Source organism: Meles meles, chromosome 1 (assembly GCF_922984935.1).
Source record: "Meles meles chromosome 1, mMelMel3.1 paternal haplotype, whole genome shotgun sequence".
Classification (NCBI taxonomy): Eukaryota; Metazoa; Chordata; class Mammalia; order Carnivora; family Mustelidae; genus Meles; species Meles meles.
In genome coordinates this window covers 26,801,116-26,826,946 of record NC_060066.1, presented here as the reverse complement: position 1 = coordinate 26,826,946, position 25,831 = coordinate 26,801,116, and the positions used below count along the sequence as shown (strand labels likewise).

General features: G+C 34.4%; 1 protein-coding gene across 2 annotated transcripts in view; it reads right to left on the bottom strand.

Moving 5' to 3' along the window:
- Nucleotides 1-25,831, bottom strand: part of CSMD3 (CUB and Sushi multiple domains 3) — a 1,273,428-nt gene that overhangs the window by 47,595 nt on the left and 1,200,002 nt on the right. For both annotated transcript variants that reach the window (XM_046025880.1, XM_046025873.1), the window contains 6 exons: nt 22,808-22,981; nt 16,880-17,053; nt 14,348-14,533; nt 11,971-12,144; nt 9,756-9,938; nt 4,864-5,040 (listed from right to left, as the gene is read on the bottom strand). In XM_046025880.1, the coding sequence (XP_045881836.1) occupies nt 4,864-5,040; nt 9,756-9,938; nt 11,971-12,144; nt 14,348-14,533; nt 16,880-17,053; nt 22,808-22,981 (1,068 nt within the window). The remainder of the gene's footprint in view (nt 1-4,863; nt 5,041-9,755; nt 9,939-11,970; nt 12,145-14,347; nt 14,534-16,879; nt 17,054-22,807; nt 22,982-25,831) is intronic.

Here is a 25,831-nt window from a genome sequence, read left to right as displayed (position 1 = left end):
CTATCTCGAAACATGGATCATATCATCGGTCTTGGTGATCTTAACTCTTTCAGCTGATATTATTTTAATTCTAGCAGCTCCACTTTGTCATTGATTACGTATATGATTCAACAGTAGCCTGATTCATTCCCTTTGACTCATCACATCAAAATATTTCATCTCTTGCAAGATTTGCAGATTTATTATTAACATATATTTGCACTTTACATTTGGACATTCATCTTGAGACAAATAAAACTATTGACAAGGTATATAGAAAAATTCCAATTTTAAGCAGAAAGGAATGTTGAACAAAAATAAATCTTATAAGTGGTCATCTCATTAAGAGATGATATAACTCTGTAAAACTCAAATTGGTAAATGCAGAGAAATTGAAAAAAATTAGAGAAGAGTAGGCTATAAATTAATGAAACAATTTCATATGCATTATAGGTAATGTCTTATATTTATGCCATGTCAAATATGCTTGACCATTCTAGGGAAGATAGAAAATAAGGCAAGAAACCAAAGAAAAGGAAAAATACAAAAGGAAGGAATGAGATGAACTTGATTCAAATAAAGTGTTTAAGTCTTAGATCGTATGTATACTGTGTTACCCTGAAGAGGGCACTTGTGCTTCCTCTATAAGATACCATTTCTTCAAATGTGAAACAGAAATGCTAATGGTATTCATTTCATAAATCTGTTATTAGAAATAAATGAGAGGATTTGTGTAAATTACTTAGCACAAATCCTAAGGACCAATAAACACTGAGTGACAGATGTGATTTTTTATGAGTAAAAATAATAACAATTTGATTGGAAAGCAAAAAAAGGAAAGTTTTGTTTTGTTTAGGTGGGTTTGCCAAAAAACTGCTGCTAAGGCTTTGGTTTGGAAATTTAGTCCAAGCATTTTAAATTTTCTTTATATGTAATCTAATTCATTTCAAATTCTTATATAGGTCCTCATGTTTAGATGTTAAAAAAATAGTGCCTACAAAAGGCAATTATTATGTTAATTTAAAATTTATTATAAATATTTATTATTTGAACTTAACCTTCCTGGTATATATAGGAAATAATTAAATTGAATGGAAAATTCCATCCATGTATGGGTAGAAATAATTGTTTAGCAGTGGGCTCTGACAGTATTCAGTAAGTCAATTAAATAATTTGGTACCTCAGTTTCCTGATCTACATGTGCAAGTCTATGACACAATCTCTTCCAGATCCAAAATTACATGGTTCTTTCAATAATGTGTTTAAATTGACTTCCACTGCAAGTTAATGAGAAGAAATCCGAGACAATGGTTCTGATTCAGTTTAATACCACATATAAACATTATTGATATGTTAGATTCTTAAATTATAGAAGTTTAACTCATTATTTCCATTTGAACCTCTCCCTTTGCTCCTCTTTTAGGGATATTTTTGTTTTCACTTTTGGTTCGGACTGCTACTAGGCTATTGGCACTTTTTGTCTATAAAGTGAGTCAATTGTTACAAATTCTGTTTTTAATTTAATAGTGATTCATTTAAAAGCTAATGTTTAAAATACCTTATTTAACAAAATATTTCTCCTCGAAGAACTGACATAAGGAAGGAAACTGTATTTTTTATATGTTACTTGTAACCAATCTGTCTTGAATTAGGTGATTTTTAACTTGATTTAAAATTTCTAAGGAAAAAAAGTTTCTAAGGAAAAATAAAGATGATTCAATTAAATGTAATTTACAGTCTCAAAAACTGGAGTACGTTTATTTACCTTTACTAACATTGGAAAGCATCTTAAATAAAAGACTTAGGTATTTATCCTTGACCAAGTTAATTTGTTATTCTTTGTGGGGGAAAAAAAGAAGCTGTGTTATTCAATTGATTTCCTTTACTCTGAATATACTCATTATCTCAGTCTTTTTGATAATTGTATATTAAATGCATACTATCTTCCAGAATCTATTTGTTCTATTACCTACAACATTACAAGCCCTTTCTATAAGCATTGTAAAATGTAATGAAATTATAAGTCATGTATAGTCATAGTTAAAATAAAACTCAAATGAGATATTTCAGTGAGCCAACATTTCAGTCCTGTGCTCCACCGTAGAAAGTCACTGGGATAAACATCTCGTCACTATTGTTCTAAGACATTTACGGTTTAAAGCAATGAATTTTGGAACACTGAAAAAAATTAAATTAAATTAAAATTTTTAAAAAAGATGTTTATGGTTTAGCAGTATAAGTCATTGACATTCAGAAAAAAAAAAAGAAAGAAAAAAGTTATACAGCATGGAGAGAGCACTTTTAGCTAAAAGGGATATGAGGAAGAAGTGTCTTGAGAAGGCTTAACCAAATAGGTCCTTTGAGCTGATGATTAAAAGATAGCAGATACAGGGGAACCTGGGTGGCTCAGTGGGTTAAATCCTCTGCCTTCGGCTCGGGTCATGATCCCAGGGTCCTGGGATCGAGCCCCACATCGGGCTCTCTGCTCCGCAGGGAGCCTGCTTCCTCCTCTCTCTCTGCCTGCCTCTCTGCCTACTTGTGATCTCTCTCTCTGTCAAATAAATAAATAAAATCTTTAAAAAAAAAAAAAAGATAGCAGATACAAACCATAAGTGACTCTTAATCTCACAAAACAAACTGGGGGTTGCTGGGGGGAGGTGGGGTTGGGAGAGGGGGAGGGGGGTTATGGATATTGGGGAGGGTATGTGCTATGGTGTGCGCTGTGAAGTGTGTAAACCTGGCGATTCACAGACCTGTACCCCTGGGGATAAAAATACATTATATGTTTATAAAAAATAAAAAAAAAAAGATAGCAGATACAGTTCTAAACGCTCAAATGGGATAGTGTAGTATGGAAAGTAAAGCATATTTGCCAATTAGATTTTTTTTTTTTTTTTCCCCTTTTTATTTATTTATTTTTTTTTTCAGCGTAACAGTATTCATTCTTTTTGCACAACACCCAGTGCTCCATGCAAAACGTGCCCTCCCCATCACCCACCACCTGTTCCCCCAACCTCCCACCCCTGACCCTTCAAAACCCTCAGGTTGTTTTTCAGAGTCCATAGTCTCTTATGGTTCGCCTCCCCTCCCCAATGTCCATAGCCCGCACCCCCTCACCCAATCCCACCTCCCCCCAGCAACCCCCAGTTTGTTTTGTGAGATTAAGAGTCATTTATGGTTTGTCTCCCTCCCAATGATGCCAATTAGATTTTTAAGCATCACCAAAAATTGAGACATTTGCAAAGTAAGCAAAAGGATTTCTTTCCTTCAAAGTGGAGAAATCAGGGAGAATTTATTCTCCACCTGAAACAACTAGAAAAGAAAAAAGGAAAGAAAGAAAGAAAGAAAAGAAAAGAAAGAGAAAGAGAGAAGGAAGGAAGGACGGAAGGAAGGGAGGGAGGGAGGAAGGAAGGAAAAGAAAGACCGACCAGGCTTCATTAGGCAGCAAAGCGCAGAACACAGAGATCCTTGAGAGACAAAAACAAATGAGTCCTACAACTGCCCCATCTTACTGACTTAAAAGAATTTCCAGGCTTTGGCACAGGGAGAAAAAAACCAATGCAGAGCGCAGCTGACTCCCTGAGTTGAAGAGATGGATCTGAGAGTCAGGAGACAACAAAACAGATAGAGTTTGAAACAGAGTACCAGAGAGAACATGCACAGAAAAAAGGAGAGATCTAGGGAGAGAGCTCCTTGAGTATTCATCAAAACACAGCTCAGTCTGTGAGGATCTGAGACTGACATAGGGCCAGGAATATTACTTTTTACTGACTCCAGTCAACAACTGGCAAGTGTTTTGCTATTATAGATATGGCTAATATGTTCTCTTCGATGCTTATTTCAATAGTCTCCTAGCCATCATCTGCCTTCACCTTTGAAGAGACCAATACCCATGAGGCACCACAACAGCCAGGTCGTTGCACGCAGTCTTTACTGGCAAGAGATTAACTACGGGTGGCTTTCTCCAGGTACACAGATATGAAATGGCATGACATGACTTTGATAGCATCTTCCCCTGGGGTGATTCATTTGAGCCAGTCATTCAGGAAATACAAATACCAAAGAGCCAAATTATTAAAAGGAATGATCCATACACAGTATAAGGCTATCTTTTCAGTTGAATTTCTGAGAACTATCAGGTCAGCCAAGGCTCCACCAATGACACTGTTAAAAACTATTGACCTTCTCTGGGGCACCTGGGTGGCTCAGTGGGTTAAAGCCTCTGCCTTCGGCTCAGGTCATGATCTCGGAGTTCTGGGATCGAGCCCCACATCGGACTCTCAGTCAAATAAATAAATAAAATCTTAAAAAAAAAAAAAAACTACTGACTTTCTCTACACTGTAACATTAAAAAAAAACAAAAACAAAAACAAAGGCCCGATATCTCTTTGAGTCTTGGAAGCAACATGTTCCTCATTTACAAATTTTAAAAAATAATTTTTTAATTATTTAAATAATTTAAAAATTTTAAAAAATTTTAACGTTTAATAACGTTAAAAAAACGTTATTGACGTGTGTTAGACTGACAAAATGAAATTTTGTTTGTTTTGTTTGTTTTCTTTGTATATTTAATTTCTATTACAGGTGATAATTCATCTCTGTTCTTAAGAAAAACAAAACCGTTATATTACATTTAACAGCACTGATTTGCTGTGATTCTTCTTTCCTCTGCCAATTGCTGTACCTTGGTAAGTTCAGCAGATTCTTAAGGTCGGTAATGTGCCTTCTAACTGTAACACAACTACCATCTTTTAATTGGAAAGACACCAATATTCACCACCTTGCATAGTTTGATTGATTTACAAAACACACACATACACATTAATGCACTCAAATATTTTTCACAGAACTAGTGATTATTTAAAATAATGAGAGGAAACTTACTTGTACAGTTAGGCAAAGTTCCAGACCATGTTCCATTGGCTGTGCACTGTCTAATGGAAGGTCCAGAAAGGATGTATCCCTCCATACAGGAATAAATAACTGAACTGGAAAACGTGGTGCCATCAATCCGAAAGACTTTTCCATTGGCTGTGGTTCCTGGGTTGCCACACTGTACAGCTACAAAACAAAACAGGTTAGAGTATATATTAAAAATGGTTTTAGAATTCCTCTCATCAAAAAATAGTGACTAAATGATTATTTCAAATTATCCAGAGGAGCTAGAAAATCTTCTACAATAAGCATTGTCTTGTCTTATAGATAGTTGAAATTCAAGATGAAATTTATATTGATTCTATTAGAATAATTACTGGGGTGTAAGACTTTTGTTAGTAGCTTTGGTAAAAAATTTACAAAGTAAAGTAATTACTTGAGTATTGCTCTTGGGTACTATAAAATCTTCCCAAGAAGGATTAAGAGTCTGCCTAAAAAGCAGCTCATGTAAAATTAGAGTAGACGTAACAACAAGATACAACAGAGATTTATTCTAATTATACTTCTAGGAGGATAGATATAAAATAGATAATTTAAGCATTATAAACATCCATGTATATTTTTATTTATGTAAGTATATAACTGATTTGCATTAAAACGTTATTATCTCTATTTCTGGGCCAAAGTGTACAAAAAACAAACTGAATAAAAACAAAGTAACTAAATTCTAGGAATGTTTTGCACTAAGTTTGCAACATATCCTAAACAAGAGTCACAAACACAAATGCCTTATATGATTAATTATTTTTTATTATGTTTAACTATTTGTCATTAATACCATAAGTGAATTTTTAAAAAACCTTAAAAGCAAGTCTATGTCAAATGTAATACTAAATTTTGCTATAAGAAGGTATTTTAGTACTTTATAGAATTTACAATTTTCTCTATGAATAAGGAATGTAATTACAGTTTCAGAAGTACTATCTATATCACTCTCTGCATCTTATTTAATTTTGCCATTCCTTTGCCATTCCTTTGTATTTCTGTGTGTATGTGTATTTAGGAAATGTACACATTTCTTACATAAACAACAAAGTCAAGACCCAGGTAAAAAGGTACTTTCCAGCTTTCAGGAGAACATATGATATACTAAACATTTTTATCTGCTGTCAAGAGTAATTACTTGCAGCGCCTGGATGGCTCAGTGGATTAAGCCACTGCCTTTGGCTCAGGTCATGATCTCAGGGTCCTGGGATCGAGCCCCGCATCGGGCTCTCTGCTCCGCAGGGAGCCTGCTTCCTCCTCTCTCTCTGCCTGCCTCTCTGCCTACTTGTGATCTCTCTGTTAAATAAATAAATAAAATCTTTAAAAAAAAAAAAAGAGTAATTACTCTCTTCTATATTCATAAGTGCCTGCCTAAAATAACAATCTGATCATATTTATTTGTTATGTACCATGAGCCTTGACACAACAGAAGGATTTGAAAAACATTAATAATATAGTTATAATATACTCTAGCTATAAATACAACTGTGTACCTTGTGTCCAATTTTTTAAAAGCTTTTATTAAAATTCCAGTTAGTTAGCATACAGAATAATATTAATTTCGGATGTACAGTTTAGTGATTCAAAACTTGCATACAATACCCTATGCTCATCACAAGTGTTTTCCTTAATCCCCATCACCTGTTCAACCCATCCCCCCACCAACCTCCCCTCTGGTAACCATGAGTTTGTTCTCAATAGTTGAGACTTTTTCTGGCTGCCCCCCTTTCTCTTTTCCCCTATCATCATTTGTTTTGTTTCTTAAATTCCAAATATAAGTAATATCATATCATATATTTTTAAAGGTTTTTTTTATTTATTTGACAGACAGAGATCAGAAGTAGGCAGAGAGAGAGAAGGGGAAGCAGGCTCCTTGCTGAGCAGAGAGCCCAATGTGGGGCTCGATCCCAGGACCCTGGGATCATGACCCGAGCCGAAGGCAGAGGTTTTAACCCACTGAGCCACCCAGGTGCCCCTCATATCGTATTTTTAAGATAAATTTCTGGAAATGGAATGCCTGGATAATTTTTAATTTCAAAAATATGTTTAATATTTCCCAGATATGCAACATCAGACACCATCATTTTTTTTTTTAAATTTTATTTATTTATTTGTCAGAGTGTGGGAGGCCGTGATAAGGCTGGAGACGAGAACCAAACCAGGCCCTGACTTGTGTCTCCTTTATTGTCTAACTGGCTGATTAAAGACAGAAGATAATGGAGTTGAGCTGCACTGAGAAAGGGTCTGTGCTATGTGTTGTGCACTCGCCCACGTGATATCCCACATGCAGTTAGCTTTGAATACAATTCGGACGGGGTTGTAGATCCTTAACTGGTCCTTGCTGTCCCAGCACAAACTTGTAGATTACTCTGGGATTGTTGTTACTTCTTGAATCAATATTGAAACAATGTCTAAGCTCCAGCCTTTTGGAGTCATGAAGTCTGTGCATAATCATTTACAAGATTGATTAGGGGAACTGATTATGGGAATTTGTGGTTGTTTAACTAGACATGGGTGTATTGCTTCTCTTATTGTAAAACTACTATATATATGGCCATAATGCCCCTAATAAACTCAGCACTGTTGGACATCTTCCTCAGTGTCCCTCCTGCCCCCATCTCTTTGTCTCTGGACTTCTTCTTTTCACCATCCTCTTACCCTCACATTTCCTGGTTGATTTGTTGCACCGGCCATGACATCAGAGAGAGAGAGCACAAGCAGGGCAAGTGGCAGGCAGGGGGAGAGGGAGAAGCAGGCTTCCACTGAGCAAGGAACCAAATGCAAGACTTGATCCCAAGACTGTGGGATCATTACCTGAGCCGAAGGCAGACACTTAACTGACTGAGCCATCCAGGCGTCCCCATCATTTTAAAAATCCTTGTCATTTGTCCAGATGCTATATTCTTTAAATTTGTATTTTTCTATTTATTAAATTACTTTAGCACATTTATTTGATATTTTTATTTTCACATGTGTTTTATTCATCACATCCATATGATCTATGAAAGCTTTTATATTTTACTGTAAGTTACTAACGTAATATAATATTAACCAAACATTTGGAATAAAGAGAATAAAAATACTACAAATTCCACCACTCTGTTCTAGTATCATTTCTATGTATTGCCTTTTACACATGATCTCAAATAAATACCATTTGCCTTGATTTTACTAGAGTGCATAATTCTGAATCTTAATTTTTAACTGTTTTACATGATATACATTTTCTCATGGCCTTTATTCTAATACTTATTGATGATACATGTATCATGTGAATATATAACTGCTTACGTAATATTTTTTCCTATTGCTCTCAAATTCTTCCCAGTTGTTTTTAGTCATAATCAATAAAAACATAAAATTGCATCATTGCAATTGTGTTTTCTTTAATACTTCTTTTTTCTTTAGGAAAAAAATCTTCAAAAATTAATAAATCAAAGCTCTCTATATTCTCTGAGTAAGTGTGAATTTTTGTTAATTACCCTAAAATATAACAATAAAAAACCTCCAGAAATGTTTTAAAGTTCTAGTTTTGCTCCACATACACCAGAATTTCACTTTAAAACAGGTGAAAATGATGCCTTGATGTTCAATTATAATTTTCTGACTACTAGTTACGTAGAATTTTTTTCTATAGGTTGGAATTGTTATTTTGGCTCTCCTGTGTTTTCTGTTCATTTCCTCTTCTGTATTTTCTGTTCATTTCCTCTGTCCATTCATCTACTAGAATCTCTTTTCTAAATGATTTGTATGAGTTCCATCCATAAGAAAAATGATAATTCTGTTATATTTGCTATAGTTTCTGGTTCTTTTTTATCCATAATGTATATACAAACAAGACAAAGTCAATACCACACATTTCATCTAAAAAATATTTTGCAGTTCAGCTGAACAAAGGGATGCCTTAGATATCACCTATGCCATGTACAGTATAATTATACAGATTTTTTTCTTTGGAAAATAAGTTTGAGAAATAGTGGTTTTTTTTGTTTTGGGGGTTTTTTTGCTCAGCAACATTGTTTCTCAACTAGTTCCCTATAATAGCAACTAAGCTGCAAGTGTCTCTTAATTAAGATTAAATTTGGTGAAGTTAAAAAAAGATAACTGTCTCTCCTAGAATATGGGCACTAATTTGAAACATAAAATAAAGTTTCTGAAATATAATCAATCAAGAAACTGTCAAGAAGTTTCTATTGCTAATTATTTCCTATTTATAAAACCAATACATTTGGTACAACATCAAGTAAATTTCATATATACCTTTGCAAGTTCAGTATTTGCACTAAAGTCATCTCAAAAAGAACAATTTAAATTTAAGGATAATTTTCAGCAACACTTCATTTTCTAGTCAGTCTGGTAAAGATTTAATTATGTTACCTCCGAGCTAGTTAGAATGATTAACAATTTTACTCAGACACTAAAAATTTTAAGGATTTTATATACTAGTAACTGTCTTCTATAAATAAAAACTCAGATATACTTAGGTATCTTTCTATATTTTTCCTGAAAACTGAAACGATCTTGAGGTAATGTTAAAAACAATTATTTTTCCCCATATAATGTCTATTATGTACAGCACTATGATAAAGGTGGACTAATAAACCTTTTAGCAAATATTCTACACTTTTCTAATTGAGATGTTTGTTATGATATGAAGTGTTTGTGCTTATATAGCTCATGAGAGATAATTTTTTTAATTATTACCTATCATAGTTCTTTTATAGGATGATGCCTTTATTCTAAGGTTGGGTACAGGATGAATGGGGCAGGAGTTATTTCAACTGTAGTAACCAACCGAAATTGCATACACATTAAATTGCAACATTTTCCATATATTTAGTTTCTGCTTAGATTACCTTTGCATTCTGGTTGCCTTCCAGTCCAACTGCCATTGGCTAAACATGTTCTTTCTTCTGAGCCATGAAGGATATAACCAATATCACAAGCAAAACGTACAGAACTTTTGGTTCTGAAATCACTTTCCTGTCTAGAACCATGCCCAGGAGTACCTGGATCCCCACATGTACCAGTAGCATCACCTGAAATTCAGTACAGTTTAAGTTAATTTATTTCATTAAACATTTCCTATGTTCATGATTTATTCCAACGTTCTTGTAGGCTTTTGTTTTTGTGCATGCTGTGTTTCAATATGACAAACTTACTGGGTAAAATCATAATTCACATTTCCCATCTGACTCTAGTCATTTAAAAAAGTCTACATGAAAAAGAAAATAGTTGCAGAGTATGGCGTTATTTTCTGTATTGATGATATTTGGGCCTATTAAACAGGTTAAGGACATTTCATTCGTATTTCTAAAACCTGGTTAATGAACAAGTTAATGGAAAATTTATAACTGATAGTACTAGGAACTCAAATGACAACAGGTTTATAAAACTAAAATTCAAAACTGGACTTGGTAATTTGCACATTTTCTTCTTTGAATTTCCTAATTGCTGAAAATCCTCTTTTGTTAAATCACAACTGTAGTGTGCTGGAAAATGTAGATGTTACAATATAGTATTTCCAGTAACCTAAAACTTCACCCCCTGATTTTCTATACCAATTTCCAATGACCAAAGATAAATGAATTGTATCTTTTCCAATATGAAAATATATAAATAAGTTATAAACAAAGAAAGAAAATTCTGGCTTAAGTTCCTCATAAGGATTTATTCCTTGTTCATGACTAGGTGTTCTTCTTTTGATTTTAGTATTAAGGATTTATTCAGTCCCTTTATCGTGTCTTAAATAATTCTCATCACAGTTGCCCCAGTATTATTACATGTTGAGAGAGAGAGAAAAAGAGAGAGAGAAAGTTGAAGACATATACATTGAAAATGCTTTCTGTACAGATGCCTTGTTTGATATGCCCGGTGTATTTGAAATCCTTCTTTGTATCTCCTCATTTTCACGTGATGTAATATTACTCACGCAAAACTTTAAGATCACTATTTCACTTTTAAATATCTATGTGCATTTTTTTTGCAATTCAGTAGCAGTTTCCTAGTAAGTTGGGATGTATGCATCTAAGTTTATGTTTTAATGTATAATCGGTTATCTGAGTTAACTATGAGTTACTCAAAGATAAGAGTTTTAATTCTCATTAATATCAGTTTTATAGTAAAATTAGAAGTAATAGTTTTTTTTTTCAAATCTCTAAATTAAATTTGAAGGCAGTCAGTTCACAGGGATTAACCATTAGTTATAAGGAGATTTTGAAGTAAGTAACCATTTCAAAACTTTTAATCCTAAAGGGAAAACAATGTACAACAACGTCTAGTAAGTCATCAACATGATTTCCACAGAGATAAAATAATAAAAAAATAATGGGCAATAAACAAATAAAAACAGGCAGAAAATTAAGCACCAACTTCTAGCTGATGGGTAAAAACATATAATAAGTAGTATCAAATAGGGAAACTACACCGATCTAAAAGTTATTTGATATTTTTTAAGAAAAGCAGTAGCTTAAACAGTTGAAAAGAAGAGTTATCAAATACTCCACAAACAAATTATTAATTTTAAATAAGCTCAATATTCATTTATTATATGATAACTCTATTGGGGTTATAGAAACTCAGGAGTGATAGACAAATATCTTTCATAAAACTTGACTTAGTTTAATTTATAAAAACATTCAGGGATTTATTTTAAAAGCATGCTATTAATTAATTGATTGTGTAGAAAGTTTAATAGAACTGAATTCTAACCGAAAATCTTGAAATAAGGTTTTGTATCTACTAAAACAGAACAGTTCATTTTAATGGACAAAAGCACAATATACATGGTAGCATCCTAAAAGCAGTTAATTATTTACATTAGCTACAACACAGCTCAAAACATATATCTGCAATTTATCATCTACAAGATGAGTATTAATTTGTGCTCTGATTTATATTGCCTTAAGAAGCATTCCAACATATGTATAAACTATGTTATAGGTTCTCTCATAAGATTTTTTAAAAGTGTATTACTTTATCTCTTTTTATTATTTTGTGTATATATTCCTAGTAATAATAATACTAATAGTGTACCTTCCAACACACATTGTCCAATTTTCTAAGAGGTACCTGAACAATGAGGTTGTGATCCACTCCAATGGCCGTTTAATTGGCAAGTCCTTGATGACTGGCCTAGAAGGGTGCGCTTTCCTGTGCAGGAATAGTGAACAGTGGACCCAAAGGTATACTTCTCACCAGACAGGACTGCATTAGGAGGAACGCCAGGGTGTCCACAGTCAATCACTACAATACATAATTATTGAATATAAAATTTTTTTATATCTCCTATCGAACAACCTGCACCATGTTTTATAAAATAAATAAAAAGTAAACTATCTGCTCAAATATACTTAGCCTCCAGAAGTCAAAAATCCATGCAAAAGCTGTCTTTTAAAAAATAAAACAGAAGTTACAGTTACATGAACAATCCTGCTAACCCTCTCACCAGTGTTTAGCGGGAACCCTGTAAGCAAGCATAAATGAGTGAGTATAAGTCGGTTACATGTGGGGGTGGTGAGTGTGTGTTATATGCATGTGAGCATGGGCTTAAAGTATGCATGTGCCTGGACAAGGATATGCAAGTTAGAGAGAGGAGTAATGTGGACAATCTAAATAAGGACCTACAATGCTTATAGAATTCAAAATGAGCCCATACAGAAATTAAAAGGGAAGAATTTTGAAGGTAAAGGAAAGGGAATGAAGATGGATATGTGACACACAATCTAATAATGCAGCCTAGAATAATTCCTTTCCCAGCCAGTAAAGAATAAATCGTGCTGTACAAAGAAAATACTCAGTGGCTTGTTACCTAGAACACTACAAAGTATAGCAGAATCAGGTATCAATGCATTGTCAAATTTTCTTTATAACCTAGAGGTAGCTTGGTGACTGTGTACTGTCTTTTAGTTATAACTTGGAAAAATATTGAGTGCAATATGACTCCAGCATTTAAAATGGCACATAAAGGGATATAAACTTAATAAAACCCTTGGTACTTTGCACACTACCAGAGATGCTATGGGACATAAAGGCAAAAGTATGAGAGCTAAGAAAATCTGAAGAAGTTCATGTTTACGTGTCTTAAGAAAGATTTTTAACTTGAATGCTATAGCCACACAAAGTCAAGTAAGTGAAATAGTCAACTATGAGACCAGACTGTCTACAAAAAGAAGTGAAATACATTTTAAACAAAATGATCTTTAAGCAAAAGATCAACCATTGAATTATTTGCTACAGAAGCTGAAATTTTATGAACACTGCATGAAGTTTTGTTTCTTCATTAGTGCATGAATAATGTCACAATATTTTTAAAAATATGTAAACATAAAGTATCTTTAACTTAAACATCATCATGAAATGATTTTATAATTTAGAAACTTAGTACAACCCAAAATTACTTGCACAATGATTTCTTGACACACCACTCCTCAGTCTATGAAGTTATTCTTTCTTGTCATGATTCATCACCTTTTTGAGACATAGCTATAGTTGAGACTAAATAACTAACTGAATATTTCAAATTCATGTTCAGTTCTCTATGTTCTCACATAATTATTTCCTTACTATACATGTTAATTTTATGCATATCTGCTATAATTTATCTTATTTATATTCTACAATTCCAACACAGCATATGACAAAATGTAATCAAATGTTCACTGACTTGAAAGATGATGAGTATCAACATTTACTGCATGTACATGTCTATGTGTCTGTAATATGATACATAGTGATCCGAAGGGGCACGTGTACCCGAATGTTTATAGCAGCAATGTCTACAATAGCCAGACTATGGAAAGAACCTAGATGTCCATCAACAGATGAATGGATAAAGAAGATGTGGTATATATACACAATGGAATACTATGCAGCCATCAAAAGAAATGAAATCTTGCCATTTGCGACGACGTGGATGGAACTAGAGCGTATCATGCTTAGTGAAATAAGTCAATCGGAGAAAGACAACTATCATATGATCTCCCTGATATGAGGATACATGTTTAAATCAGTAAGATTTGAGTCACACATTTGTCTAAATCCTTAAATATTCTAAAGCCCTGGTAGATGTTTGCATTAAGACTAATATTGCCTTAAATGAAATTTAAAATATTAGTACAAAAGAAAATCAAAATGTAACTGCCTCTTCTGGGATGGTAATATCATAGAATATAACAGATGTTGCTTTTCATAGTCTATCTGCTTTATCAAAGCTCAAAATCAAAGAATCACATTAATATTAATAAAAAATAGCACTCAGGCATTGAATTGGCAGAATATAGGGGACTATAGTTTTAAAAAATGAAACAATAAAATAAAAAATTAAATTAAAGTAATAATTATAAATAAGATCCTTCTAATCTATAGCTCTAGATAGTTTATAAGACAATAAACATCCGTGTGGCTTCCATGGCATTTTGTCGAGGAAGAATTCACATTATCTACTTACTGATACATTCTGGTAAAGGCTTATCCCACTGTCCATTTGGTTGACATATTAAAACCGAAGATCCAAATAAGAAATATCCTGGATTACAGTCGTAGAATACCACAGTGCCGTAGGTAAAATTTCCATGTTCTATTTTACTTTCTCTTTTGGAATTGGCTGGAATTCCAGGGTCAGAGCAGTTCACCACTAAACAAATGAAAAATATTCAAAGTTATGTTTGGAATAATATATATAGACCTACATAGACTTCCATTAGAAATGGAGTTTCAAAGGTAAATTTAATCAAATAAACCAAAAATTTCAGGAATAAAATTAATTCACGGGCTACATAGATAATGAAGTGAAATCCATGTGGTTGAAAACAGAAAGAAAGGAAAACATCTCTACAAAAATTTTTGAACAAGTAACTCCATAAGTATTCTACTGAAAACAGATATAAAGAATGATACCTTAAGCTATAAACCATAAAAAATATAGAAAAATCAGGGTGCCTGGGTGGCTCAGTGGATTAAAGCCTCTGCCTTCAGCTCAGGTCATGATCCCAGGGTCCTGGGATCAAGCCCTGCATCAGGCTCTCTGCTCAGCGGGGAGCCTGCTTCCTCCTCTCTCTCTGCCTGCCTCTCTGCCTACTTGTGATCTCTGCCAAATATATAAATAAAATCTTTTAATAAAATGTAGAAAAATGTAATTTGGTTGTATTTTATCAGACAATATAAAATACATTATACCTCTTTGCAAATGGAAAAATAGCAAAAATCTCTTTAATCTGTTTCTATAGAATAAAAAAACCCCGGTGTTGGCATCACAGTAAATGAGGACTCAGTCTCTCCAAAAATATGAAAAAATAAATGTCAAAGGTAAGTTTCATTAATTATAAAGTAAACTGGGGTGCCTGGGTGGCTCAGTGGTTTAAGCCTCTGCTTAAATGGTCTCAGGGTCTTGGGATCAAGCCCCATATCTGGCTTTCTGCTCAGCAGGGAGCCTGTTCCCCCCACCCCTCTGCCTGTCTCTCTGCCTGCTTGTGATATCTGGCTGTCAAATAAATAAATAAAATCTTTGAAAAAATTATAAAGTAAGCCACAAGTAAAATGATCTTAATGACTTTTTATATGCAGCAATAAAACAGGTACAAGACAATAAAGCTAAGCAGTTAAAATAAAACTTGGTAACTCCTTATTAGACACATTGCCAGAGGGAAGGGAAAGAAGCAAAAATAATGTATTGGGACTTCATCAAGATGAAAAACTTCTGCACAGTGAAGGAAACAATCAACAAAACTAAAAGGCAGTCTACTATTTGGGAGAAAATATTTGCAAATGACATCTGGTAAAGGGTTACTATTCAAAATCTATAAAGAACTTATCAAACTCAACATCCAAAAAATAAATAATCCAGTTAAGAAATGGGCAGAAGATATGAATGGACACTTCTCCAAAAAAGACATGTGGAAGGCTTACAGACATGTGGCCAGATGCTCAACATCACTCATCATCAGGAAAATAAGAATAAAAACTATGAAGAGATAGAGATATCATTTCACACCTATCAGAATGGTTTAAATTAACACAAGAAACAACAGGTGTAGGTGAGGATGCAGAGAAAGGAGAACCCTCTTGTACTGTTGGTGGGGATGCAAAGTGGTGCAGCCACCCTGGAGAACAGTATGGAATCTCCTCAGAAAGTTGAAAATAGAACTACCCTATGATCCAGCAGTTGCACTACTAGGTATTTATTCAAAGGATACAAAAATATAGATTTGAAGGGGTACATGCACTCCGATGTTTATAGCAGCATTAAAAACAACAGCCAACCTATGGAGAGAGCCCAAATGTCCAAAACTGATGAATGGATAAAGAGGACAAAGTGCACGTGCGCCTGTGTGTGTGTGTGTGTGTGTGTGTGTGTGTATGAGATGGAATATTACTCAGTCACCAAAAAATGAAATCTTGTCATTTGCAACAACAAGGATAGAGCTAGAGTGTGTTACACTATGTGAAGTAAGTCAGAGAAAGACAAATACCATATTATCTCACTCGTGTGTGGAATTTAAGAAACAAAATGCATGAATATCTGGGTTAGGGAAAGAAAGAGAGGGAAATAAACCATAAGAGACCCTTAAGAATAGAGAACAGACTGAGGGTTGACAGAAAGAGGTCAGTGGGGGAAGGGCTAGATGGGTGATGGGTATTAAAGGGGGTTCTTGTTGTGATGAGCACTGGGTGTTGTATGTAAGTGATAAATCACTGAATTCTACTCCAGAGACCAATATTGACTTGGATGTTGACTAACTAAAAATTTTTTAAAGCCCCTCCACCCAAAATATAAAACCTGTTAATTTTAACTTTTAAGAACATAAGATAAAAATTAAAGAAAAGGAAAGCCTAGTAATGAGAGGACATCAATATTAAATCCCTTTATTTATTAGCTGAAAACGTTCTATTATTCTGCCCAAACTATTTCAAATATTGTCATCTACATTTACAAAGACCCATTATTACCATGCCCTTAACAGGAATATAACTAGACACTTACCTTTGCACACTGGTGGAGGATGGCTCCACTGTCTATTGGCCTGGCACTGTGCCTTTGTTGGCCCTTGCATAACATACCCAATATTGCAAGAGAATGTCACCACATCATTAAAGTTGAATCCATTGCCACTTGTTCTTCCATAAATTGGACTACCAGGGTGACCACAGCTAACCGCTATTAGCAATGGGTAGGGGAGAGGAGAAGCACAAAGCAGAATATTTGGTTATCCATTATCATGTGAGATTATGTTTAATCATTTCAAACAACATTGAAAGAAGACCACTTCTATGTGAAAATATATTTAAAGTAATTTTACTCTTGCAAGGGAGAAATTTAGAATGCCAAAATAGTCTAATAGAATAGAAATATTATATTAGTAAAGAGACATATTTATAATTGTGATCATTTCATGCAAGGGGTGCGGAGATGTTTAAAGTTTCATGGGACACTTTTATTCTCTCTCTCTCCATTTATTTTTGTTTTAGTTTAGTGTTTTTTTTTTTTTTTCAGACAAATACTGAAATTCAGAGAAATCTGGGAATGACAAGTTCATGTCACTAGTTAGAAGCAGAAAGGAGGGCGCCTGGGTGGCTCAGTGGATTAGGCCGCTGCCTTCGGCTCAGGTCATGATCTCAGGGTCCTGGGATCGAGCCCCGCATCGGGCTCTCTGCTCTGCAGGGAGCCTGCTTCCTCCTCTCTCTCTGCCTGCCTCTCTGCCTACTTGTGATCTCTCTCTGTCAAATAAATAAATAAAGTCTTTAAAAAAAAAAAAAAAAGAAGCAGAAAGGAATGAAACAGAACATATTTCCCTTTTCTAGTCAAGTTTAAGAATTGAAGGTCCATAAAGGCAGTGTGTTGTATTTAATTTTGAAATAGTTTAATATTATTTATACAATTAATTTTTATGAAGAGTAAACTGTCAAGCAAAGTGTGCTTGAAAGGTTAATGTGGCTATATATTATAAACAATAAAAATAATGCATGACATGGTAGCATTCTTCTTACTATTCTGAGATACCATTAGTATATGTGCTGCCGAAGCGAGCACTCTGAGATACCATTATTAACACTCTGTAAACCTGTCAATCTTACTGGTTTATTTTCTTCATAATTGAAACTCAGTAATTTAGCACAATTTTGTTTAGAAATAATGTATCAGATAAATTATTTAAATGTTTTTAGGATTATAGTTCTATTCTAGATTGTATTTAGTGCTAGGCTTTTCCCAAACACTCTGTATTTCTGTGAACTGTTTCACTGCATCATCTCACTCTATTAATCAGAGCAACTCCAGTAATAGTGCTTCATAATTGGGCACAGTGAAAAACCACAGTCATTTTTAGTACTTTTGAAATGACCCAAGAGCAATTATTTTTTCAGCTGTATTGTTAATGTCAACCTACTCACTTGGAAATTTAACTGCATCTTATTCTTGTTAAAATTATCAATAAAGAAACCAGTTTTACCCGAAGGACCAATTTTCTTTTATAGTCTCAATTATTCAACAAGAAAAACAGTGGTATTAGTTGGCTATGCCTGAATATAAATGAAAGGGAAAAAAATCTAGGACAGACCCAAGCATCATGTGCTGCCTTTAAATCATCAGGCTGTGTGCGTGCGCATGTGCACATGCGTACATGGGTGTGTGCACACACCCCCCCCTTAGAAAAGCAATATTAATTATTAACTCTATGGTCTATTATTCTATAAAATTTCAACACCTGGAAATATTTCCCATGAAACTAGAATTTCAATAAATATGTGTTGTTTGAATAAAAATGTGACAATGGAATCTATAAATATGGATGTAATTAGTCACAGACTAAATGAAGTATTTCCTGCAAATCCATGCTAAAAGTCCCATGCATTATTTATCTGAAGCCTCCAGAATCTCTATAGTGTGATCATATGATGCTATAATTACAGCATATTTACAGTGTTTATTCTCATTTTCTAACACCAATTTTAATATAAATGTCAGTAATTGTGGATGGAAATGATCGGGAGAAAGATAAAATAAGGAATACATTAATAATTGCCTTCCCGATCCAAAATAAGATAGATTGTGATATGAAACACTGTGTGTTGGTGGAGGTTCAGTGGATTGAGCAAAATAAAAGAATTTGTAAAAGTATAAGTAAATTAAATAAATAAAATAAGTAAAAGCTTTGGATATCAATATTCAACTCTATTCTTATTTTTGTGCTATTATAGTCAAATTAGATGCACAATGGGCAAATCTATGCCATACACAGAAACCACAAAGCACAGCAGCAGTATTTAAAAAATAATAACAAAAAACTTTTATTTTACATTCCACTTACTCTTCATGTGAGAGTTAGTAAGTAAATTCACTTAAAAGGCCAGATAGATATTTGTTGAACCAGTGAGAGATATTATTGAAACAATTTCCAAATTACATATTGTTATACATTTTTGGATATATTTTTAAAAAGTGAAAAGAGGGACGCCTGCATGGCTCAGATGGTTAAGCCTCTGCCTTAGGCTTGGGCCGGGTCACAATCTCAGGGTCCTGGGATCAAGTCCCACATCAGGCTGCTGGCTCAGGAAGGAAGCCTGCTTCTCCCTCTTCCTGCTGCTCCCCCTGCTTCTGCCCTCTCTCTGCCGCCCCTCTCTCTGACAAATAAATAAGTAAAATCTTTTTAAAAAACTTAAAAAAGTAGGGGTGCCTGGGTGGCTCAGTGGGTTAAAGCCTCTGCCTTCGGCTCAGGTCATGATCCCAGGGTCCTGGGATGGAGCCCCGCATCGGGCTCTCTGCTCAGCAGGGAGCCTGCTTCCTCCTCTCTCTCTGCCTGCCTCTCTGCCTACTTGTGATCTCTCTCTGTCAAATAAATAAATAAAGTCTTTAAAAAAAAAAAAAAAAGAAGCAGAAAGGAATGAAACAGAACATATTTCCCTTTTCTAGTCAAGTTTAAGAATTGAAGGTCCATAAAGGCAGTGTGTTGTATTTAATTTTGAAATAGTTTAATATTATTTATACAATTAATTTTTATGAAGAGTAAACTGTCAAGCAAAGTGTGCTTGAAAGGTTAATGTGGCTATATATTATAAACAATAAAAATAATGCATGACATGGTAGCATTCTTCTTACTATTCTGAGATACCATTAGTATATGTGCTGCCGAAGCGAGCACTCTGAGATACCATTATTAACACTCTGTAAACCTGTCAATCTTACTGGTTTATTTTCTTCATAATTGAAACTCAGTAATTTAGCACAATTTTGTTTAGAAATAATGTATCAGATAAATTATTTAAATGTTTTTAGGATTATAGTTCTATTCTAGATTGTATTTAGTGCTAGGCTTTTCCCAAACACTCTGTATTTCTGTGAACTGTTTCACTGCATCATCTCACTCTATTAATCAGAGCAACTCCAGTAATAGTGCTTCATAATTGGGCACAGTGAAAAACCACAGTCATTTTTAGTACTTTTGAAATGACCCAAGAGCAATTATTTTTTCAGCTGTATTGTTAATGTCAACCTACTCACTTGGAAATTTAACTGCATCTTATTCTTGTTAAAATTATCAATAAAGAAACCAGTTTTACCCGAAGGACCAATTTTCTTTTATAGTCTCAATTATTCAACAAGAAAAACAGTGGTATTAGTTGGCTATGCCTGAATATAAATGAAAGGGAAAAAAATCTAGGACAGACCCAAGCATCATGTGCTGCCTTTAAATCATCAGGCTGTGTGCGTGCGCATGTGCACATGCGTACATGGGTGTGTGCACACACCCCCCCCTTAGAAAAGCAATATTAATTATTAACTCTATGGTCTATTATTCTATAAAATTTCAACACCTGGAAATATTTCCCATGAAACTAGAATTTCAATAAATATGTGTTGTTTGAATAAAAATGTGACAATGGAATCTATAAATATGGATGTAATTAGTCACAGACTAAATGAAGTATTTCCTGCAAATCCATGCTAAAAGTCCCATGCATTATTTATCTGAAGCCTCCAGAATCTCTATAGTGTGATCATATGATGCTATAATTACAGCATATTTACAGTGTTTATTCTCATTTTCTAACACCAATTTTAATATAAATGTCAGTAATTGTGGATGGAAATGATCGGGAGAAAGATAAAATAAGGAATACATTAATAATTGCCTTCCCGATCCAAAATAAGATAGATTGTGATATGAAACACTGTGTGTTGGTGGAGGTTCAGTGGATTGAGCAAAATAAAAGAATTTGTAAAAGTATAAGTAAATTAAATAAATAAAATAAGTAAAAGCTTTGGATATCAATATTCAACTCTATTCTTATTTTTGTGCTATTATAGTCAAATTAGATGCACAATGGGCAAATCTATGCCATACACAGAAACCACAAAGCACAGCAGCAGTATTTAAAAAATAATAACAAAAAACTTTTATTTTACATTCCACTTACTCTTCATGTGAGAGTTAGTAAGTAAATTCACTTAAAAGGCCAGATAGATATTTGTTGAACCAGTGAGAGATATTATTGAAACAATTTCCAAATTACATATTGTTATACATTTTTGGATATATTTTTAAAAAGTGAAAAGAGGGACGCCTGCATGGCTCAGATGGTTAAGCCTCTGCCTTAGGCTTGGGCCGGGTCACAATCTCAGGGTCCTGGGATCAAGTCCCACATCAGGCTGCTGGCTCAGGAAGGAAGCCTGCTTCTCCCTCTTCCTGCTGCTCCCCCTGCTTCTGCCCTCTCTCTGCCGCCCCTCTCTCTGACAAATAAATAAGTAAAATCTTTTTAAAAAACTTAAAAAAGTAGGGGTGCCTGGGTGGCTCAGTGGGTTAAAGCCTCTGCCTTCGGCTCAGGTCATGATCCCAGGGTCCTGGGATGGAGCCCCGCATCGGGCTCTCTGCTCAGCAGGGAGCCTGCTTCCTCCTCTCTCTCTGCCTGCCTCTCTGCCTACTTCTGATCTCTAGTCTGTCAGATAAATAAATAAAATCTTTAAAAATAAATAAATAAAAACTTAAAAAAATAATGAAAAGACTGTTGTAAAACAACATTTTAAATAAACCTTAAATATTTCATATAAACTTTTATGAAAAAATATAATTACATCAGATGTGTAATATTCATGCATTTAAAAATAATATGGATTTTGAAGCTAAAAGGAAAGATAATTATAGAGGCGCCTGGGTGGCTCAGTGGATTAAATCTCTGCCTTCAGCTCAGGCTCAGGTCATGATCTAGGGGTCCTGGGATTTAGCCCCGTATCAGGCTCTCTGCTCAGTGGGAAGCCTGCTTCCCCCTCCCCCTCTGGCTGCCTCTCTGCCTACTTGTGATCTCTCTTTCTCTGTCAAATAAATAAATAAATAATCTTTAAAAAAAAGGAAAGATAATTATAAATACCTTTAACCATTCATTTTATATATAAGGGAATTAAAGACTAGAGAGTTTAAATGACCTGCATTAGCTCGTATAATCAGTAATGGAACTGAAATGAGAACAATAGTTCTTCATATCATGTATTACAAGTTTTTTCCCCACTAATTACACTCTATCAGGATCTGATTTTGATGTGACAGCTATAGCACCATAATTATTAGGAAAAAATTATCCAAAGTATTTTCACTATAAAAAGTTTCATAATATCACATCATGATAATATTGATGCTACTGCACAGTGGTCTCAGAAAATCAAATCCTTGTTAGTTAAAATTTGTCAAAAAGATACCTTCTATATAAGAGTATGCATTTATAAATATTATATACCCATATTAAATACTAGTATAGCTGAACCTAATTTCTTGTCCTTATGCTAAAGCAAAAATAGTAACAGACATCCTAAAACTTTCTTGGCTTAATGGATGGTTTTATATATGTTTATCTTACCTAAAAAAAAAATGGTAATTATATGTGAGACCAGAGGCTTCTAATTATTTCTGTCATGCTTACTTACGCACACAGGATGGGAGCTGACCAGACCAATTGTGATCCTGTTGACATATTCTCACTGAAGAACCAATCAATCGAAAACCAGGATTACATTGATAAACAACTGTATCTCTGTATCCATAATTTTCTCCAATGACTTGACCATTCACAATGAGCTCTGGAATTCCACAGTGACCCGCTGAAATGGGTCAGAAAGTAGTATTTTTAATATTGTGATTTAAATTTTATTTTATATTTATAAATATATATAACATTACTAAACTTTTAAAGTTTATTTACAAGCATGCTACAAATAATGCAAACATGATAAAATGACATAAAGATAACTATAAGATACTCAGCAAATTGTCAAATATTTGGGAATTAAAAGAAAATGTTACTTCTATTAACACTTGGGTCTAAAAGTAGTTAGAAAACATTTCAATCTGTGTAGAAATAAAAATATATCAAAATTTAAGGAATGCAGATAAATCAGTGATTAGTGAAAAGATTTACAGTGTTAAACACTTTCATTGGAAAGGAAAAAGGTATAGAATCAATGAGTTAAGATTTCATCTTAAGAGGAAGAAAAAGAAGAGAAAAATAAAGAAGAGAAAATTAAGCCAAAGTAGATGAAAGGCCATATTGCCGATAGTTACAGAAATCAAAGAAATAGAAAAGAGAAAACAACAGAGGATATTACATAAGCTAAAAATGTCTTTCTTTAAAAATAGCAACAAAATTGCTAACCTCCTAGCTAATTCTATCTAGCATACACAAAAAAGAGAGAACAAAATTACCAGTAACAGAAACAAATGAAGCCATACCATTACAAGCATACCTGAATGAAAATGATAAGGTAATATTAAGGAGAGCTTTATGCCAATGCATTTAACAGTTCAGAAGAAAAGAGCAAATACCTTGAAAATTATATACAAAAACTAACGCAAGATAAAATAGAAAATATGAATAGTCCTTCATCTGTTAAAGTACTTAAAAAATTTTATTCATTTATTTTAGAGATAGAAAGGAAGAACCTGTGTGTCTGCTCATGGGGCAGGGTAGGGGCAGAGGAGGCAGGAGAGGGACAAGCAGACTCCACACTGAGGTAGAGCCCCACCAATTACATGTTCTAGAGATCATGACCTAAACTAAAATCAAGAATCCCACATTCAACCTATTGAGCCGCTCAGATGTCCCCCTCCCCCTCCCTTTTTTTTAATTAGGCTCCACACTCAGCATGGAGCCCAATGTGGGGCTTGAACTCATGACCCTGAGATCAAGATCTGAGCTGAGATCAGGAGTCAGATGCTTAACCAACTGAACCACCCAGGTACCTCCAAAAGTACTTGAATCCTTAAATAAAATCCTTCCCATAAAAATGACTCGGGCTTAAATGTTTTTACTGTTTTAACCGAACATTTAAGTTGAAAAAAAATATACACACTCACAGAAAATAGAAAAGAAAGGATTATTTCTTAGTTTGATGAAGTAATCACAGCCCCAATAGTAAAACTGGAAGACACATGAAAAACCAATATCCTTCACAAAATAGATATAGAACTCCTTAAAATTTTAGAAAACCAATCTAGAAACATACATAAAATTATCTGCTGTCATTTGAGAGAGTAAAAGGGATAGTGGCATAGTAACAGAGTAAAGGGGAAAAATAATATTTTTTAAAATATTTTATTTATTTATTTGATAGAGAGATAGTGAGAAGGAACACAAGGAAGGGGAGTGGGGGAGGGAGAAGCAGGCCTTCCCACTGAGCAGGGAGCCTGATGCGGGGCTCCATCCCAGGACGCCTGGATCATGACCTGAGCTGAAGGCAGATACTTAATCATTGAGCCACCCAGGTGCCCCAAAATATGATTATTTCAATAGATGAAGAGAAAGCATTTGACAAAATTCAGTACCAATTCATGATGAAAACTAACAACACATTTAGAATATAAGGGAAATTTTCAAACTGATAAAGATATCTGCAGTATTATGACTTATAGTAGGAAGTATGTATTTGGTCTTGGTCCCTGTTTCTGACACAGAGCTCCTAAAACTCTTGGAATTTCCTAAATGATAAAAGAAAAAAAAATGTGTCTTGTTATATTAATGAGGTGGCTTTTAGATCTCATCTAAGTATGGAGGCTGGGTGCCAGTGGAGCTAATCACATGGCTAGAAGGTTGGAACATTCAGTCCCACCCTTTGACCTCTGGAGAGGAGAGAAGAACTAGAAGTTGAATTAATAGCCAATGACCAATGATTTAATCAAGCAAGCCCAGGCAATGAAACCTCCTTAAAAAAAACCAAAAGCACAGGGTTCAGAGAGCCTCTGGGTTGGTGAATACAAGAAGATTCAGGAGAGTGGGGGCCTCAGAAAGCATGGAAGCTCTGTACCATTCTCATATACTTTGCCCTATGCATCCCTTTCCATTTGACAATTCCTGAGTTACATCCTTTTGTAATAAACCCTTATCTACTAAGTAAAATGCTTCTCTGAGTTCTGTGAGCCACCTTAGCAAATTAATCAAATCCAAGGAGGGGGTTATAGGAATCTGTGATTTAGAGACAGTCAGAAGCACAGGTAATAGCATATGTAGGAGGAAAGGAAACCAGTCTTAACAGACTGAACATTTAAGAATGCCTGGGTTAAGTATCTGCCTTTGGCGCCGGTCAATCCTGGCCTCCTCACTGAGTGGGAAGTTTGCTTCTCTCTCTCTCTTTACCCCTCCTCCAGTTGTGTTCTCTCTCTCTCTCAAATAAATACAACTGTTTTTTTTTAAAGACCATTTATTTACTTGAGAGAGAGCGAGCACAGAGGAAGAGAGGACAGAGGAAGAGAGCATAGAGGAAGAGGGAGCACAGATTCCCTGCTGAGCAGAGAGCCCAACATGGGGCTTGATCCCAGGACCCTGTGGCCAGGACCCAAGCCAAAGGCAGACATGTAACCCTCAAATAAATAAAATCTTAGGAAAAAAAAAAAAAAAGACTGAAATTTTAACCCAAGGAATCTGATGCTATCTCTAGTTAGACAGTGACAGAATTGAA